The sequence below is a fragment of the Urocampus carinirostris genome, chromosome 15, assembly GCF_059441175.1.
Source record: "Urocampus carinirostris isolate Australia breed hairy pipefish chromosome 15, RoL_Ucar_1.0, whole genome shotgun sequence".
Taxonomy (NCBI): Eukaryota; Metazoa; Chordata; class Actinopteri; order Syngnathiformes; family Syngnathidae; genus Urocampus; species Urocampus carinirostris.
Genome location: NC_142363.1, coordinates 29,240,942 through 29,259,318, shown reverse-complemented (window position 1 = coordinate 29,259,318; position 18,377 = coordinate 29,240,942). Strand labels below are relative to the sequence as shown.

General features: G+C 42.5%; 1 protein-coding gene across 1 annotated transcript in view; it reads right to left on the bottom strand.

Moving 5' to 3' along the window:
- Positions 1-18,377, bottom strand: part of LOC148352076 (signal-induced proliferation-associated 1-like protein 1) — a 90,069-nt gene that overhangs the window by 13,985 nt on the left and 57,707 nt on the right. The window contains exons 9-15 of the mRNA XM_088353918.1: positions 15,467-16,046; positions 12,952-13,226; positions 11,073-11,327; positions 10,666-10,797; positions 8,601-8,749; positions 6,596-6,672; positions 4,438-4,823 (exon numbers count right to left, since the gene is read on the bottom strand). Of these exons, the coding sequence (XP_088210044.1) occupies positions 4,438-4,823; positions 6,596-6,672; positions 8,601-8,749; positions 10,666-10,797; positions 11,073-11,327; positions 12,952-13,226; positions 15,467-16,046 (1,854 nt within the window). The remainder of the gene's footprint in view (positions 1-4,437; positions 4,824-6,595; positions 6,673-8,600; positions 8,750-10,665; positions 10,798-11,072; positions 11,328-12,951; positions 13,227-15,466; positions 16,047-18,377) is intronic.

Sequence of the window (18,377 nt, the reverse complement as noted above, 5' to 3'; positions counted from 1 at the left end):
AATAACTCGTCCTGTAATTACTATGTTATTACCAAGCTGTCATTATTTCATTTCGGGAGAAACACTGAATTCTCATGGCGCTTAGAAGTCAAATATCCTAGAAAGTCCCAATTACCCATGAAAAGTTATCGTCAGAACAGGTCCCCGGGCTACTCGGTAGCTCTTTGCATGGGTGCCCTGATCTACTCCATCTCCAACTTCCCAAAGATCCCGGCCTACGGCAAACTCTGAACCCCGAATGTCTCCCGGAATCGGCATGAAATTCAGCCCAATGGGGTAAGTTCCAGAAAGAAATAACCCAAAACGTTTTTCTTGAGTTATGTTGACGAATTCAGCCAGCATCGATACAGGACAGAGTGTCCTCGCGTCGATCCCGTCCACTTTTGGAGCTCGGGATTGTGTATGTGCGGAAAACAAAGCCTCCGATGTACACGTCGAGTTATTTCTGGCTGGCTGAAAAAGCCAGCCAGGGGAGCTTTGCTTGATTCAAAGGAAGTGGAATTTTTTTGTATTTTTCTTTAAAGGGGAGTGGGAGAGAAGGGGGGGGTGATGCTGAGCTCACTGTCTGCTTTTTTAGCAACTTCAAGCATTTCCTTTCTATCATGGATATAGGGTGGGGGGTGGGGGGGTGCACACCATTACACAAAGACACACACACTTATCCTTTGTTCACTAGCCAAAGCGTCTGACTTTTTTGCTGGGGACGAGCGCAGGATGTGCCGCCGACTATCGACTTTGGATAACGATTTGAAGTACCGCGACCCTCGCAGGGTGAAAATTATCCCGTGATCCATTATCCCCAACTGCATATGGCTGCCAGCGAGGTGCAGCAAAGTGCATTTGGTCATGCCGCTCTTCATTTGAAGTGACTTCCGCCTTAAATGAACTGAACGCAAGAAGGGAACCACACCCGTGCGGTCAAGATCCGTTATCCCCAATTGGATATTGCTGCGAGCGGGAACCATTCTTGTCAAGTCTGGCAGCTTTTATTGCACTGCTGTCCATCAAAAAGTGAACTGCACTCGTGTAGCTGCAATCCATTATCCCCTGTTGCTAATTGCTGTGGTCAGGGAAAAGCAGATTGCATTTCTGTTAAGCCTGGCAGCTCCTTTTTTGCTTGGCTGCCTTCGAAAAGTGAACTTTACTTGTACAACTGCAAACTATTATTCCTGATTGTGTATTGCTGCAAGCAGCGACCAGCAGGGCACATTTTTGTTAGACCTGGTGGCACTTTTTTGTCGTGCTGTCCACCAAAAAGTGAACTGCACTAGTAAAGTTGCAATCCTTTATCCCTGATCACATATAGTTTTGGCAGGGGTACAGCAGAGCGCACTTTAGGTGGGCATGGGAGATGTTTTTAAGGCCATTATTTCTATCTAAAATGAACTGCATCATCTGTCTGCAGTCCATTATCTCCAATTGCATATTGCTGGCGGACTACACTCTTGTTGAGGCTAGGGGGTCTTTTCTGCCTGAATGGAATGCACTCATGCCACTGCAACACATTATCACCAATCCCATATTGCTGCAAGTGAGGACCAGCAGATGTCACTCTTGACAGGAGGCATGCTGTTCTGGCCCATGGAAAATAAAATGCACGGTTGTGGCCATTATCCCTGGTCAACTATCTGCAGGAGTGCGCCATTGTGTCCCGCCTACTGCACTGTTTTGGCCCTGATTCATTATTACCAGTCAACTTTTGCTGAGTGTCATGCGTGGTGGGTTTTCCCCCCCCCAGCTTTTTGTGCCTAAAAGGAACTGCACCTGACAACCACAATCCATTATCCCCGGTCGACAATCACTGCCTGCAGACTAGTATTGATACAGATGACATAGGAAAAGGCATCAGACTTTATCTCATCATCACATTATTTTTACTGGGTGCCAAAAATAAACATTAGATAACGGAGAAAACAAAGCTATGAAATAAAAAAAAACATGACGAGGGAAACAACTCTTTGGTGTATGCGAGGATGCATCGGACTTTGTGTTAATACGATCAAATCGAATGCCGTTGCGGTAACCGCCGCGACCCGGGTTCGATTCCCGTTGCTAACAATGTTATGCAATTGTGATCAACTATGTTTTTGTCAATCATTGCACAAATACAGAGGTATACCATAATACTTTGTGTAGTAATGCACATGTGGATATACGGTAGGCGTATTCCAATCTTTCCACTGTATTTGGTAGTGTATGAGGCAGGTCATTCCTATTATTCTTTGCCTTTTAAGTCCCAGTGATATAAAGTGGTATATTTTATGTAAAAATGGGCTTATACTTATTTTTCCCCCAAAAAATCATTGTATGCGTAATACCCTTTACTATAGGACACAATGATATGTGTGCACAATGAATTCATTTATAACTGACTGATCGTAGTACCAGTACACTAAAATGCAGTCCCTAGTCATGTTTCATTAACTTCTGTTACAAATATAAGTCAAGTCATTTTTATTTATATAGCCCTTAATCACAAAGAGTATCAAAGGGCTTCACAGGTTATTACACTGACTATTTTTTTAGACTATTATGACACCATCCCCTGATCTGGAACCAACATGAGGGCAAGGAAAAACTCAAAAACCTCATCATGAGAAAAATGAAGAAACCTTAAGAGGGGACATAAGAAAAAACGAATTTTAATATATCTATATTGCCTTAATGATAATATTCCTCACCCAATTTCAGTTATTGCTGCATTTTCATGTTTAAAATCTCTAAAATATGTTGTTTCCTAGTGTGAACTGTCCCCCTTGTTACTCTGAAAAGTTCTATAGAAAACATCAGCTGGCTATCATTTTAGTGCCATGTCACTCTGATGAAACAATATGTTGAGCAAGAAAACTTTCAAAGAGAAAAAGAGTAAGTACCACTCTTTCATCAACCTTTTTTTTTTTTTAAATGTTTGTTTATGGTTAACTGATAAGGAAAAGGATTACACGTCCACCCTATTACCCTTATTCATAGTAGGAAATCAATATTTTTTGGTACATTTAGTTAATAAACATGTTAAAAATCTTCCAGAGTGATCATTGTGTACTAGCTTGCTCTGCATCACATTAGTAGAAATGGCTACCTTAAGCATAAAATGTACCACCCTATTACTGTCCACCCCGTTACCGCTATGCACTGTACATTATTACATTATGCCTTGAAACTGAAGCCGGCTTCACTCAAAGTGTTGCTTGTTAATGAATCATTTTTCTAAATATCCTTGCTGGGTGAAATTAGGGACCTTACTGTAATTGTATTCAAAACAGTTATCAATAGAAATTAGAATGCCTCATAACAGGGTGGACATTTGGCCTATATCACATGTGTCAAACTTCCGGCCCGCGGGCCATTTCCGGCCCGCAAGACCATTTTACATTATTGTTATTAATGGCCCGTCAATATGAACAACGCCGTCTCGTCCCTGGACATCCTATTCTGACGTTTTAGTCACTCTACCTATTCTTTCATATATGACGTATACTATACTATATGCCAGGGGTCGGGAACCTATGGCTCGCGAGCCATATATGGCTCTTTCTAGGAGTACTTATGGCTCAGAGACAAATTTAATTGCATGCAAATTTTCTCCATCCAACTTGAGCCGTTGATCCTGATCAGATACACGCAAAGCCAAACCAAAGCTGAATTACAAAGCAGTACTTTTCAGAATATATAGGGCACGTTTTCACTACAATTCAGTCAAGGTGTCACACACAAAAAAACTCGTTTTGGCTGTACAAAGCTAAAGAATCCTTTCTATAAAAGCTCACTATATAATCTGTGTTCAGTGTTCAGATACTTTTTGATGAATCCACGGAACAAATTGTAAATACGCCAAAACACCGGAAGAGAACTTAGTTATTTGATTGGGTGAGTGGGAGTGATGGGTGGAGCTATGCAAAAAGTGCAAGCACTCCCTCCCATCTCTCGCCCTACTCCGTCTGCGCCAAAGGTAAGCACATCAGGCTCCCTGTTCTCAGAATGTTGTGACGTTTTTACAAAATAGTTTGTGTAGCATTTTCATATTTCGACTTTTGACAGGAGATATATTAAGGAGAGCAAAACCTTTTGTGATATTTAAGTTTTTTTTAATATATACATTGACATAGGAGCAAAGGAATTTGAATGTTATTTTAATGTTAAGTTGTTTAAGTTAAGTTCTAAGTTGTTTAATTTAACAAGATATTTGTATTGACAGCAAAATAATAAATACTGTATAAGTGATTTAAGGTTTAAATGTAATATTCTGGTCTGTTTTTATTCATATTTATGTTCCAAAAACATTCAGTTTAAGTGTGTTCAATAAATGTTTATCCTGGTTGGCCCGCGACCTCAAGTGTGTTTTGAATTTTGGCCCCTTGTGCAATTGAGTTTGACATCCCTATATCATATGTGAAGTAATTGGTAAATAAGAGATGCAGTATTATATCCTGAGCTCACCTCGAGTGGGAGGCGGAGTCACCCAGAGAGTAGGAAGTGCCTTCGGGGAACGCCGAGGGGCTCTTCATCGGGTTTTGGACCGCCACCAGAGAGTCCGGCGTGGGAGGCGAGGAAGACTCCACCCCGCCGGTGACGCCCGGCTCGTCCCGCCAGGGGACGGCGTTGGAGGAGGAGGCGGTGCTGCTCTGCGTGGCGCTGAAGGAGGCGGCGTCGATGCCGCTGTCGGCCGACGCCCCTTGCAGGAAAGCGCCCAGCTCCGGGTCGCCTCGCACTCCCGAGCGAGAACCCGCCTCGAACCATTTGTCGTCGCCGCTGTGGGCCGAGCTGGAGGCGTTGCTCGAGAGCGTGTTGCTGCTCGACTGGCTCGACGAATACGGCGCCTCCGCCTGGGCGAAACGGCGGGAGAACGTGTCAGTTTGGGCTTCTATACCGGAATACACGGTGAATAAAATCGGAAATGCATCGTTATAATTAAATGATACTGCATATGGTAAATGTTCTGCCTTTGAGAAACATATGGAGTGTCTTGGAATGCCCTCTTGTGGTTAACATGTTAATTGCTTGTTGCTCAAAGAAAACAAAAGAGAAGCCAATTTTCAAATTCACGAATCCTATTGTCCGTAAATCTTAAACATACTGTGAAAACTTGAATGAAGATAGTACACTTGTTTGAATCGATACTGCATACGGTAACTGTTCTGCCTTTGAGAAACAGTAGTGTTTGAGTGCCCTCGGTTAACATGTAAGTTGATTATCGCTTAAGTTAATTTAAGTGGTGAAACTGGAGGTCAATGGTGATTTATGTCCGATGAAGTATTTCAATATTAATGTTTATTTTTTTATTTCTTTACCCTTGCTCTTACTGTAGTCTTAATTCAATGAACCTTATAGTCCAGTGCGCCTTAATCGACATTTCGTTCTGTGTACATTGTTACACAGAATGACAATACAAGGAAATTATTATTATTATATATGAAAATTATCACAAAATACAGATCTAATATATTAGGTATTAATACATTTTTAATTTCTATATCATATGGCAATATTATAATACAAATGTGATTATTATAATAATTAGATAGATAGATAGATAGATAGATACTTTGTTCATCCCCGAATTAATATATTATTACATCATACTTATAAGAAGATATTTACAATATTAATATTTTTATGTTTTTACTCAATATTGTGATTTATTTTATGTTTTAATTTTATTCAAATTAAATTAATTATTTTATTTAAATTAAATATTGTCACTTTTTCTCTTTTAACTTTAATTTATTATGCATACTAAACATTTCACAAGGAATGAATTATATTTGAGTAAAATTATAAAGCCAATTTTCATGTTTAGATATTTAAAAATATTATGTAATATAATGAATAATTGCAGGTTATTGGTATTAAAATTGGGTCTCTAACATATGGAGCCCGTATTCATTTCCTCCAAAAGCTTCAAAATTTGCTTTTTTTTAATAATGAAAAACGACACAAAAAATATTTGTTATAAATTCAAATGAAACTAATAGCTCCTTAAAACTTTTTACAGTAAATAAATTACAAATTCAATTAATTTAAAAGAAAAAGAGCAGGGATTGAAGTTAAAAGCGTCACAAAAAGGAAATGGAAATTTCAACAGAGCTTGCTAATAAAAAAGTGCGGCCACTCCTGTTTTAGACCCAGATTGACGAATTGATGTTATGGTAACAGCTAATCACTCTTTCCATCACGAAGACACACAATTGATTGACGAAGTAAAGAAAGAGCGTATACTGTGTATCAGTCTCCTGAAGGTGCTTCCCTAAAACAAACTTTTGACACCATGTAATTTCTAGAACTGACTTTTTCTCAATATTATCAGCGGTCTTGATTCACAGGCATGTCAGAACTCGGGAGTCAGCAGAACTGCCGTTGTTGACTCCGCTCTACCGTTATACTTCCTGCTTCAGTGGTTCCGCCCCCGGTCGCTTATCGATTCAGTAGATGTGGGGGGTGGGTAGCGTCTGAGACAGACGGAGGGAAAAGAGGAAGAGAGAGGCTCTGCTGCATCTGAGCCTGATCGTCGAATAAAAATGCTAAAACATATATCAAATTCCTAAATACCAGTTCCTAAATAATCGGTCAACCTCTAATAAATGAATCAATAAATCACCTTGGCACTCTTGTTGGGTGAAACATGTCCGCTCTGCTCTTGTGGCTGAAGTCGAGGAGCTAGAGTCTTGGAGGTTTCTGCAAAGTGGCGAGAAAATGCATGTTTGATCCATGTCACGCATAGATTTTTTTATTTTTAGTTTAAGTGACAGTGTGTAAAAATTCAACACTAGAGGTCGCTGTAGTTGAGAACGGAGCCCAAGTGTGCGTTTCGAAGGAGACTCGCAACGGAAGCCCAAAGGATACCATCTATCCATTTTCGAGTCTGCTAATCCTCACTAGGGGCCGAAGGGTACCACTTTGGAAAATTCTGAAGCCTGCTTTCAGATTATTTTTCTTGCATGAGTGAAGAGGAATTTTAGCTAACGACAGAACTGTTGTTAATCCCGATGAGTGACAACAAAAGCTGAGTGGCTGAAAACAGCAAACAGTTGGTCAGAGCTGGCAAGAGCGGAAACCGAGAGAGGCCAATACAAAGGCCAGTTAAAGAATCGCACCATAGACAAGTGGAAAACATGAGTGGCTAGAGAAAGAAACTGGGAAAAAAAGTTGAAGACAACAGGCATCAAGTGCCTGAATTACAGAATTTACAGAGCAGTTAGGAATAACAATGGCAGCTAGTTGTAACCCATCGCCTACAGCCGAGTTTCTAACATGAGTGGCTCGAGAAGGAAACAGTGGCGAAAAAAGGTAAAGATACCTGAGCTAGGTGCCCAACTCACGAAAGTCATGGAGAAGCTAAGAATATCAAAGTCGCAAACATGAGTAGCTAGAAAAACAAACTGTGGGGAAAAAAAAATCACTGCCTGAATCACTAAACTCACGGAGAAGCTCGGAATACCAAAAGCAGCTAGTGGCAATCTATGGCCTGTAGCAAAGTGGCTAACATAAGTGGCTAGAAAAGGAAACTGAAAAAAGTCTGAAGCGCTTGAATCACGATAGTCAGTATCTATGAAAAGCTGCGGAAGAATCAAGCTTCATTTACATGGAGCAGCTTACAATAACAATAGCGGCTAGCAGCGAGCTATTACCTGCAGCCAAGTGGCTAACATGAGTAGCTAAAGATGGAAACAGTGGGGAAAAAAACCCAACATGAAAAGCACTCTGTGCCTATTTCACGGAACTTCACAGAGAAGCTAAGAATATCAAAAGCAGCTAGTGGTAATATATGGCCTGTAGCAAAGTGGCTAGAAAAGGAAACGGGGGGAAAAAAAGTCAAAAATGCTTGAGTCACAATAATCAGCTACAATACAGAATGAATCAAGCTTCATTTACATGGAGCAGCTTACAATAACAATAGCAGCTAGCAGCGAGCCATTACCTGCAGCTAACATGGCTAACATGAGTGGCTAAAGATGGAAAGTGGGGAAAAAAACCCAACATGAAAAGCACACAGTGCCTTAATCACAGAACTTCACAGAGAAGCTAAGAATCAAAAGCAGCGAGTGGCAATTTATGGCCTGTAGCAAAGTGGCTAGAAAAGGAAACTGGGGATAAAAGTCAAAAATGCTTGAACCACAATAATCAGCCACAATACAGAATGAAGCAAGCTTCATTTACACAGAGCAGCTTACGGTAGCAATAGCGGCTAGCAGAGAGCTATAACATACAATCAAGTGGCTAACATGAGTAGCTAGAGAAGGAAACGGTGAAAAAAAGTCAACGATGCTTGAATCACGGAACTTGGCTTGCATGACCAGCACGACTCAAGCTTTTCTTTTTACACGGGGCAGCAAACAATAACAAAAGCGGCAAGCTACAGCCTGTAGCCAAGTGGCTAACATGCATGGCTAGAGAAGGAAACTGTGGAAAAAGGAGTTTCAAGTTGTGTCATTCAAGTATTCATTTCTAAACCTCCAAGTCTTGTTTAGGAGACCGTACACGTGTCTTGCTTATCCGTTGAATCAATAGTTTTTGGTTTAAATGAGAAAAGTATTATTACTCCACTAGGGGCCACTATATTACACAAACTGGGGCTTTAATCTCGTATAAAAACTCCATTTTACCTTGAGGGAATTTGTCTCCCTGTCTACCACTCGTCTCGTCTCCATTTCGGGTCCACGCGGCGCCCGATCCCATTTTGATGGCGCCGGCCCCGTCACTTGGCAACAGTCGCCCCGACGACAGGGCCGACTGGCAGTTGTTGTTATTAAACCTGAGAGAAGAAGAACAGAGTTTTTTATGCAGTGCTAAAGTGCGCTCCGCTATCCTCGATGAAAATGACTGGATTCGAAAGAATTGCCAAATGGTTTAGTCTGTGAATTGATTTTAAAAGCATTCGGAGATCTAGACAGACATGGTGTGTGGAAAAGTCTCCCAAATGACTGACATTTAACCAGTCAAGTCATGTTAGTTTGTCACGCACTTATTCACAAGGAGTCACAAAGGGCAGCACAGACCACAGACTATTATGACACCATCCCCTCATCTTAAGCCTACATGAGGGCAAGGAAAAACTCAGAAACCTCAACATGAGGTAAATGAAGAAACTTATTACACTATCCCCTGATTTTAAGCCTACATGAGGGCAAGAAAAAAACTCAAAAACCTCAACATGAGGAAAATGAAGAAACCTATTACACCATCCCCTGATCTGAAACCTAAATGAGGGCAAGGAAAAACTCAAAAACCTGAACATAATGTAAATGAAGAAACCTATGACACCATCCCCTGATCGAAAACCTAGACATGAGGAAAATGAAGAAACCTATTCAACCATCCCCTGATCTACGACCTACATGAGGGCAATGAATAACTCAAAAACCTAGACACGAGGTAACTGAAGAAACCCATTACACCGTCCCCTGATCTAAAACCTACATGAGGGCAAGGAAAAACTAAAAAACCTAGACATGAAGTAAATGAAGAAACCTATCACACCATCCCCTGATCTAAAACCTACACGAGGGCAAGGAAAAACTCAAAACCTCAACATGAGGAAAATGAAGAAAGCTTGAGAAGGGACCGCACATGTGGTAATCCCCCTTTCTGGATGACCAGGTTACAATGGATGTCGCAATAACAAATAATACACAGATATTTTCAATGTGAAATATAGGTTATTCATATGCTATAGAGTAAAAGTGTGTTTTAAGCTTAGATTTAAACATTTCCACTGAGGTTGCGGATCGAATCTCAGGGGGAAGAGCATTCCACAGCACCGGGGCCCCGAATGGAGGAAACTCTCGAATCTGCAGATCTCTTCTTGGCCCTTGGGATCACTAGTGAACCTTTTACATTCGATCATTTAGTTTTTGTTCTCGGCTGATAATGCCTTGTACTGTACAGTAACTTCATTTTTGCAGATGTATTTCTTGTTTTTTAATTATACTATGTGGTATATTCATGAACAATGACTTAACATTAGTGTACCTACAGGGTGGTTAGAGTTGACTTAATGAGAGTTGGGTTGGATTTGATGACATTGGAACACATTCATTCGGTTTTAATTCATTTCTATGGAAAAACGTGTTTCTATTTACAACGGTTTATACATTTATATTATAAATACAGTAAGTATATATATTAAGTCGGAGAGTGTGGTACCACTGAGTTGAAAAAAAAACAGTAGAATTCAGCCTGATTTTTTTTATCACTTTGTCATTTGCGCAAGGGATGGGAAAGCTTAAGATCCTGCGGCTGAACGTGCGACTAGTACAAGACATGTAGTTTGGTTTTGAGAATGTTTTCGTCACACTCGATTGAATTAAGACTGACTACTACGCCAGTTGATTGCGATTGACAGACGAGTGTCCTAATCGTGGCACAATGTGTGACTTTCCTGTACTAGACATTTCCCCGCTGTTTTTTTTCCTTATTTTAATGTAAGAAATGGACGCGAATTAGTTCATTTTTATGACTGTTTCTTAAAAGAATTTTAACAAAAAATTGCAGATTAAAATCTAGTGAGGCTTGTACAAGAACCCAATTGAGTTTATTCCTTAAATTTGTATGCAGCTTTTAATCAGGTGCGCTCTGTAGTCCGAAATTTACAATACTAAATGATATGGACAACCGGATCTAGATTGAAGGTTTCTAGTCTGGGCGAAAAAATGGCGAATATGAGCTTACCCCTCAGGCATGGACTTTTGCCTCCAGTGGTTGTCCGTGTAGGGTGGTCCGGAGGGGGAGTTTGCGTTATGAAGGGTGCGACCCATCACGATTGAACAGGCCAGTGCATAGTTTTCGTTTCCCGGTGAATACCTGGGAGGAAAGACCTATTACATCCAAATCCGACATTTCCCACAATGCCTGTTGACTATGCTATCTGCTCGTACACAGCAGTACTTCCAGATCGATACCAATGAGTGGAATTGAGAAATACAATGCTCGATCTAGAATTGCTTGTATCTCGAGCGAATTTTCCTCATTAGAAATAACTGCAAATCAATTAATCTGTTCCTGGCTTCCCAAAAGCAGGACCGCCCCTAAGCCGACGCCCCAGTTTTAAATGCAATGGTTTCGGGTTAGCGAACAACCTTTTGGGAATGGTGGGCCGTCCGTCGCTAGACACGCTGCGGGGCATGGGGACAGAGTTGGCGAAATCTGGGGGCGGGGCCTTGATGAGGGTCCCGGCCGAGCCGGCGGGCCGCGTCTGAGGGCTGGAGGACGTCCTGGGCCACTTGCTGTTGCTATTGGTGGTCGGGCGGAAGGGGAACTTGAGCTCGTACGGCATTCCCTCCTTGTGGTTCTTGTAGTCCACAAGCGGCATGTGATAGATTTCAGAGCAGCCCCTGGGAGACAAAAGCATTTGGCAATGCTAAATAAATAGAACGAAATGTTAGCAGCTAGGATTTGCGATTGGTCTTTCCTCATTTGCTCATGTTAACTGCTACCACTAACCCCTTAACATTCCTGTAAAATGAGCCTAAAATCCCAATCCAAAATGTACCCGAAGTAAATTAAATCCTGTTCTCTAAACGTTTAGAGACTATGGACAGTCTCTCTTGTTCTCTTTTGAAAAGTAAGACTCCGAAGTTTTGTCCCATCAGTGTTTTCAAAAGTAGCTATTCGGAGACGACCAGTTTACAGCTCTAAAACCTTGGCCACTGTGTATTTTGACATTGTGAAAGAGTTGTGAATGTTTGACTTCTATTTCCAGAAGACAACCCATGATTGTGCACACTCGGGCGTGATAATCGCTCATGAAAATGAATCATGCGTTGCATTTAAGCAAGTTTATTTTCTGATTTGAATACACCATGTAATATTTTTTGTGTATAACCTTTTCATAAGTGGACGATTACAGTACTTTTCGTTGAGTTTAAATATATATATATATATATATATATATATTTCATGGTTTTCGTGTATCTTGTTTCAGACTGATCTTGATGTTTCTGTCATGATTCCATTTTGAACTTGAATACCAAGAGTTTAACCTAGTTTAGTAACTGGTAACATTGTGAAGACTTTGTTCAAAAGTCCGCCGACGAGCCGCTGGAACATTAGGGGTTAATATTCTAGTCCAGGGACCGAGAAGAGAACATAAGAGTACATCTGGCTTGGAGATAAAAATAAATATTTTAAGGCAGGGGTGTCAAACTCATTTTAACTCGGGGGCCACACGATAGGACAAACATTCTCTCGGGGGCCGGACTAGTAGATTAGAGAGAAAGAAAGAGAGAGAAAGAGGAGAGAGAGAGAGAGAGAGAAAGAGAGACAGAGAAAGAGAGAGACGGGGAGTAAGATAGGACAGGGAGCGAGAGCGAGAGAGAAAGACAGGGAGTGTGTGTGAGAGAGAGAGAGAAAGACAGGGAGTGATAGAGAGCGAGAGAGAGAGAGACAGGCAGTGAGATAGAGAGAGGAGAGAAAGACAGGGAGCGAGAGAGAGAGAGAGAGAGACACAGGGAGCATGAGAGGGAGAGACAGAGAGCATGAGAGACAGAGATAAAGAAATACAAGTTTGTTCGAGGCCCCTGGCTTTAGCAGCATCAAGTGGACATATTTCAACCTGCAGCTCGTTTTTCTCTTGTGCTTCTCTCGGCGTCGTCTCGTGGGCCGGATTCAATCCCTTAGCGGGCCTGATCTGGCCCGCGGGCCGCCTGTTTGACATCCCTGTTTTAAGGCCTTGAGGATAGGAGTGCAATACCGCATTTCCTCCACTAGGGACAGGAGCGCCGTAGCGCTTTTCTACCTTTAAGGCTGGTAACAAGAAATAACATTAGTTTTTTTCCCCTTTACTTTTAGCTGATAAATCACCCATGCGGGTGTGATGTCAGCAATTTACAATCACCTGGACTTTTTTCAAGCGTGTAGTTTGCGCAAGTTAAGAAAAACTGAGCAACGCCACACGTATGCACTTATAGTCCGGAAAATACGGTAACGCGAATGTCGTGATGGGGCCACATTTTCTACCTGCGCGGTGTGGAGTCTTCGTGCGGGGGGATGATGACCACTTTGACGGTAACGGACGTCCTGAGCAAGTCGATCATCTGCTCGTGCGACAGGGAGGCCACGGCCACCTTGCAGATTTCCACCAATCGGCTTCCTTGTCTCAGCCCCGCCTGCCAGGCGTAACCGTAAGGCTCCACCTCCGCCACGATGCCCTCGAAGTTGACATGGAAGCCCAGCTGACCCAGAGCGTTGCGGCGGAGCGTCATCTCTGCCGTCTGACTGCCCTTGGTCAATAACTGAAAGGAAAAAACAGCTGACATAATTGTCCGCCTTCTTGCTACTACGGGGATCTACTACTGCACATGTGTCAAACTCCCGGCCCGCCGTGTAATCATATCCGGCCCGCAAGACCATTTTACATTATTGTTATTATTGGCCCGTCAATATGAACAACGCTGTCTCGTCCCTGGACATCATATTCTGATGTTTTAGTCACTACACCTATTCCTTCATATATGACATATACTATACTACCGTAAATTCCAGACTATAAGCCGCTACTTTTTTCCCAAACGTTCAACCCTGCGGCTTATTCAGTGATGCGGCCAATTTATGTAACTTTTCTAACGGCTGCCAGCGGCGCTCGAGTACAAAAGGTAAGATTTAGATCGGTGGAATATATGCGCCGAGGAAGACTGCAACTTCTTAACTTGTGCACAAATTAAATTAGCGTAGACATATCCTCATCATGCAAATTGCAAAAAGAAAGGCACATGACACAGCTTTCAAGCTAAACGCAATCGAGCAGTCCGATAAAGAAGGAAACAGAGATACTGCACGTAAACTTTACTTTGCGAGTGCGTTTTTGAATAAAGAAGCGTGGGACGACGTCTACATGACATAGTCTCTTTCCCATACTGGGGAAGGCGACCTTGATGACGTCTGTTACAAGGAGGAAGAAGAGGACGTTTTACCGTGCTTACTACAAGTACGATATGTTTTTTTAACAGAGCTGTTTACTCTGTTGAGAGCGTGTTGCTAGTAGCGTTTTGCTACCCTTCACAGGCACGGTTTGGGATGAAAGATATAATATAATTATTAAAGCTTTGAAAACTCTTTTGTACCGTCTTTCTTTGTAAATATGTGTAACCATGTATAATATGTATTTGCTACTGTATATTTTTGTAATGTATTTATTTGAGACACTTATTCTGATATGTTTTGCGAATTAAAAAAGAGGGGCAGAGCAAACGCGGGCTGACGGGAAGTGGGGTAAAGGTGAGTGAGACCTGTTGTGGTGGATATATATTTTTCCCACCCTTACCTTTGGAAATATAGAATTGTTTTCCTTGGATTAGTTTCAACGGGTACCCGGACTCTGCAGGTCTACATCAAAGGTTAAGTACCAGTATCATTTTTCCGTTCAATTTGCCGGCTGTGGTTATTGGACTGTGCACTTTATATTTAGCTACAGTCGTGGGTCTCAAATTCGGGTTTGTGTTAATTTTGTGATTGTGTTACAAGTTTTAATGTGGGCGCATGTGGCTTATATACAGGTGCGGCTTGTGTATGGACAAAAGCGGTTATCCTATTAAAATGTGGTGGGTGCGGCTTATAATCAGGTGCACTCTATAGTCCGGATTTTACGGTATATACCAGGGGTCGGGAACCTATGGCTCGCGAGCCAGATATGGCTGTTTCTATGAGTACCTATGGCTCAGACAAATTTAATTGCATGCAAATTTTCTCCATCTCGTTCAAAACTTGAGCTAATGATCCTGTTCACATACACGCAAAGCCAAACCAAAGCTGAATTTCAAAAGCAGTACTTTTCAGAATATATGGGGCACGTTTTCAATACAATTTACAGTCAAGGTGTCACACAAAAAAAAAACTCGTTTTGGCTGTACAAAGCTAAAGAATTCTTTCTATAAAAGCTCACTATATAATCTGTGTTTAGTGTTCAGATACTTTTTGATGAATCCACGGAACACATTGTAAATACGCCAAAACACCGGAAGAGAACTTAGTTATTTGATTGGGTGAGTGGGAGTGATGGGTGGAGCTATGCAAAAAGTGCAAGCACTCCCTCCCATCTCTCGCCCTACTCCGTCCGCGCCAAAGGTAAGCACATCAGGCTCCCTGTTGTTTGTGTAGCATTTTCATATTTCTACTTTTGACAGGACATATATATTAAGGGGAGCAAATCTTTTGGGATATTTCAGTTTTTTTTAATATATACATTGACATAGGAGCAAAGGAATTTGAATGTTACTTTAATGTTAAGTTGTTTAAATTCTAAGTTGTATAATTTAACAAGATATTTTTATTTAGAGCAAAATAATAAATACTGTATAAGTGATTTAAGGTTTAAATGTAATATTCTGGTCTGTTTTTATTCATATTTATGTTCCATAAACGTTCAGTTTAAGTGTGTTCAATAAATGTTTATCCTGGTTGGCCCGCGACCTCAAGTGTGTTTTGAATTTTGGCCCCTGAGTTTGACATCCCTGCACTACTGTTTTATTTGACTGACCTCGAGCCTCTTGACCACTTCCCCAAAGTCTTCCGTGTTGTTATTAATGGAGCGGAGCGACACGCTTTCCCCTCGCTCGTAAAAGATCTTCAAGGAGGCGGGGCTCCCGGTGGACCAGCCAATCACGTCGCGGGCGGCGCAGTTAAACACCACGGCTTTGGCCTCCTGATCCAAGAGGATGACGAAGTCGTTGGAAATAGCCAGCAGGCATTCTCGTTCGGCGCCCGCCACCTGGTCCTCGGCGTGGACCTGCCAGGTGACGGCCCCCAGACTCCGGAGTTCGGCCCCGCTGTAGGGCCGCACTTTTTCCCGGCGTTTGTGCGCCAAGGAGATGAAAGGGAACTTCCCGGTAGGCTCCACCGGCGTGTTGGTGACGTGGCGCTCGGCCAGATCCCTGAGGTACTCCTGGCGGGTTCGCGTGGCCATGGCGCCGAATTTGTCCGATTTGTGGGCGGCGTTTTCGGCGTTGATGACTTTGGCCAACAGGAAGTCCCTGAAGACGGACGACTTGGGGAAGGTGACGCCTTTGGGGACGGGTGGACCGAAGGGGGGGACGTCCTGGGAGCGGCTAACCGCCACGCTAGGGGACAGACAAAAGATTTGTTAAGGGAGCCGTCAATCATCCGTTTACCGCTTTGTTCGTGGATTGGTTTCAACCCTTAACCAAAACAATGGGAAGCAACAATTGAATAATACCCTAATGAATTCTACAGTGCCGAGCAAAACTCAAACTTAAAGCTAAAATAAAACCAAGTTTTTTCAACATTTCACATTATATTGACAACAAAAGACCTTAAAAGTAACTGCTACAGAAATATTGGCCCCCTGTTTTCTCAGTTCAGACAACTGACTCCAGAAGTTCCCTGGTGACTTCTGACTGATCCAATGTTGACCTAAATGACTAACACCTGTGTGTCATTAAGTTTCAGTATAAATGCATCTGCTCTGTTATGGGATAACTGGGTCTGTTTAAGAAGAGCAGACAGCATTATGAAGACCAAAGAATACACCAGGCATGTCCGGGATAAAGATATGGAAATTTAAAGCAGGAATGGGACACAAGACAGTTTTGCAACATTTACACATCTCCCAGACGATATCAAAATGGAGGGAGAGCATAAAACCACTGCAAACCTACTAAGACCTCGCCATCCCTCTAAACCAGGGGTGTCAAACTCATTTTAACTCGGAGGCCACAGGATAGAACAAACATTCTCTCGGGGGCCGGACTAGTAAAATAGAGAGAAAGAAAAAGAAATAAGAAAGAGAAAAAGAGAAAGAGAGAGAGAAAGAGGAAAAGAGAAAGAGAACAAGAAAAAGAGAAAAAGAGGAAAAGCGAAAGAACAAGAAAAAGAGAACAAGCGAGAGAGAACGAACGAGAGAGAACGAACGAGAGAAAATGAACAAACGAGAGAGAGAGCAAACGAAAAGGCGAGCGAGAGAAATACAAGTACAGCTTCTTTGTGAGTGGCACCTGGCTTTGACAACATCAAGTGGACATATTTCAACCTGCAGCTCGTTTTTCTCTTGCGCTTCCCTCAGCATTGTCTTGCGGGCTTGATTCAATCCCTTAGCGGGCCTAATCCGGCCCGCGGGCCGCCTCTTTGACTACCCGGCTCAAAACCCTTGGCTAAGACAAGGAGAAAAATAATCACAGAAGCAACTAAGAGCCCCATCATCAGTGGATGACCTGCAGGCATGCTCTGGGGTTGCTTCTCTTTATCAAAGACTGGGGGGGGATCGTTATAATGATGGGAAGATGGCTGGAGCCAAATTCAGGGCCATTCTAACAAAGAAATCTGTTGGAGTCTGCAAGAGACCCGAGAATGGGGCACAGGTTCACCCTTCCAACAAGACAAGCCAACAACCCTAAACACAAAGCAAAATCTACAATAGAATGGTTTAGAACTAACAATATAAAGGTGTTAGAATGGCCAAGCCCAAACACAGGCCTCAATTTTATAGCGCTATTGTGATAAGATCTGTGAAGAGCTGTGAATAATTTGATCCCCATCAAACCTTAAGGAACGTGAGCCGTTTTGTAAGTAAGAATGGGAAATAAGTCTGCTATAAGATGTGCATAGCCTGTGGCTGTGATTGCAGGAAAAGGAGGTTGAACAAAGGGGCCAATATTTTTGCAACGTCGACTTTTCAATCTTTTTATTTGTTAGCACAACATAAAACGTTAAATAACTTGGGTTTCTACTCACAATGATGTCTCCATGTTATTGTTTCTTGGAAAATATTTGAAGGTTCTCATGAAAGCTAGCAATGTGGCAGTATGTCATAAACATGGGGGAGGCCGAGGTTTTTGCTCATTAGAAGTGAAAGCTAAACAGAGTCAGGCAGACAAAATGCAAGTGACGGGTGTGGATAAGCAGGCGTGACACTTGGGACAAGTTTGCATATACTCCGTTAAACACGACCATCGCCTGTCGCAAACTCGCTTGACGAAACTAAAGCGGAGATGGAAAAACTCTGTCCACAAAGCCTATATATGTCCCGTCCGTCTCCATTTGACAGGACAGAGTTGACATGCTGCCACTCTTCGCACCGCTTTGCCCGCACAAAAGAGCCAAGAGTTACGCAATCCCCCTTTGTGGCCCCGGCGTGACGAGGGGAGGCTTGAAAGCGGCCCCGGGGCCCGGAGCTCCTCGCAGGCTCCGACGCGGCCCCAGCGAGACTAGGACGTTATCGTGTCCCCGCAGCCGGCTATTTATAGTCGCATGACTCCACGATTTCAAGTAGCGCCGTCAAAAGCACGCTTGGAAAACAGTTGGATTGCGGAGAATTTGGCACAATTTGGGGTGGCGGCAATATGCGATAAGGGATAATGGTTAAGTGCATTAAGACAAAAAGCATTTTTCGTCAGGCAAAGTGGAAGTGAATTCTGGGGCCATCATGACGACCG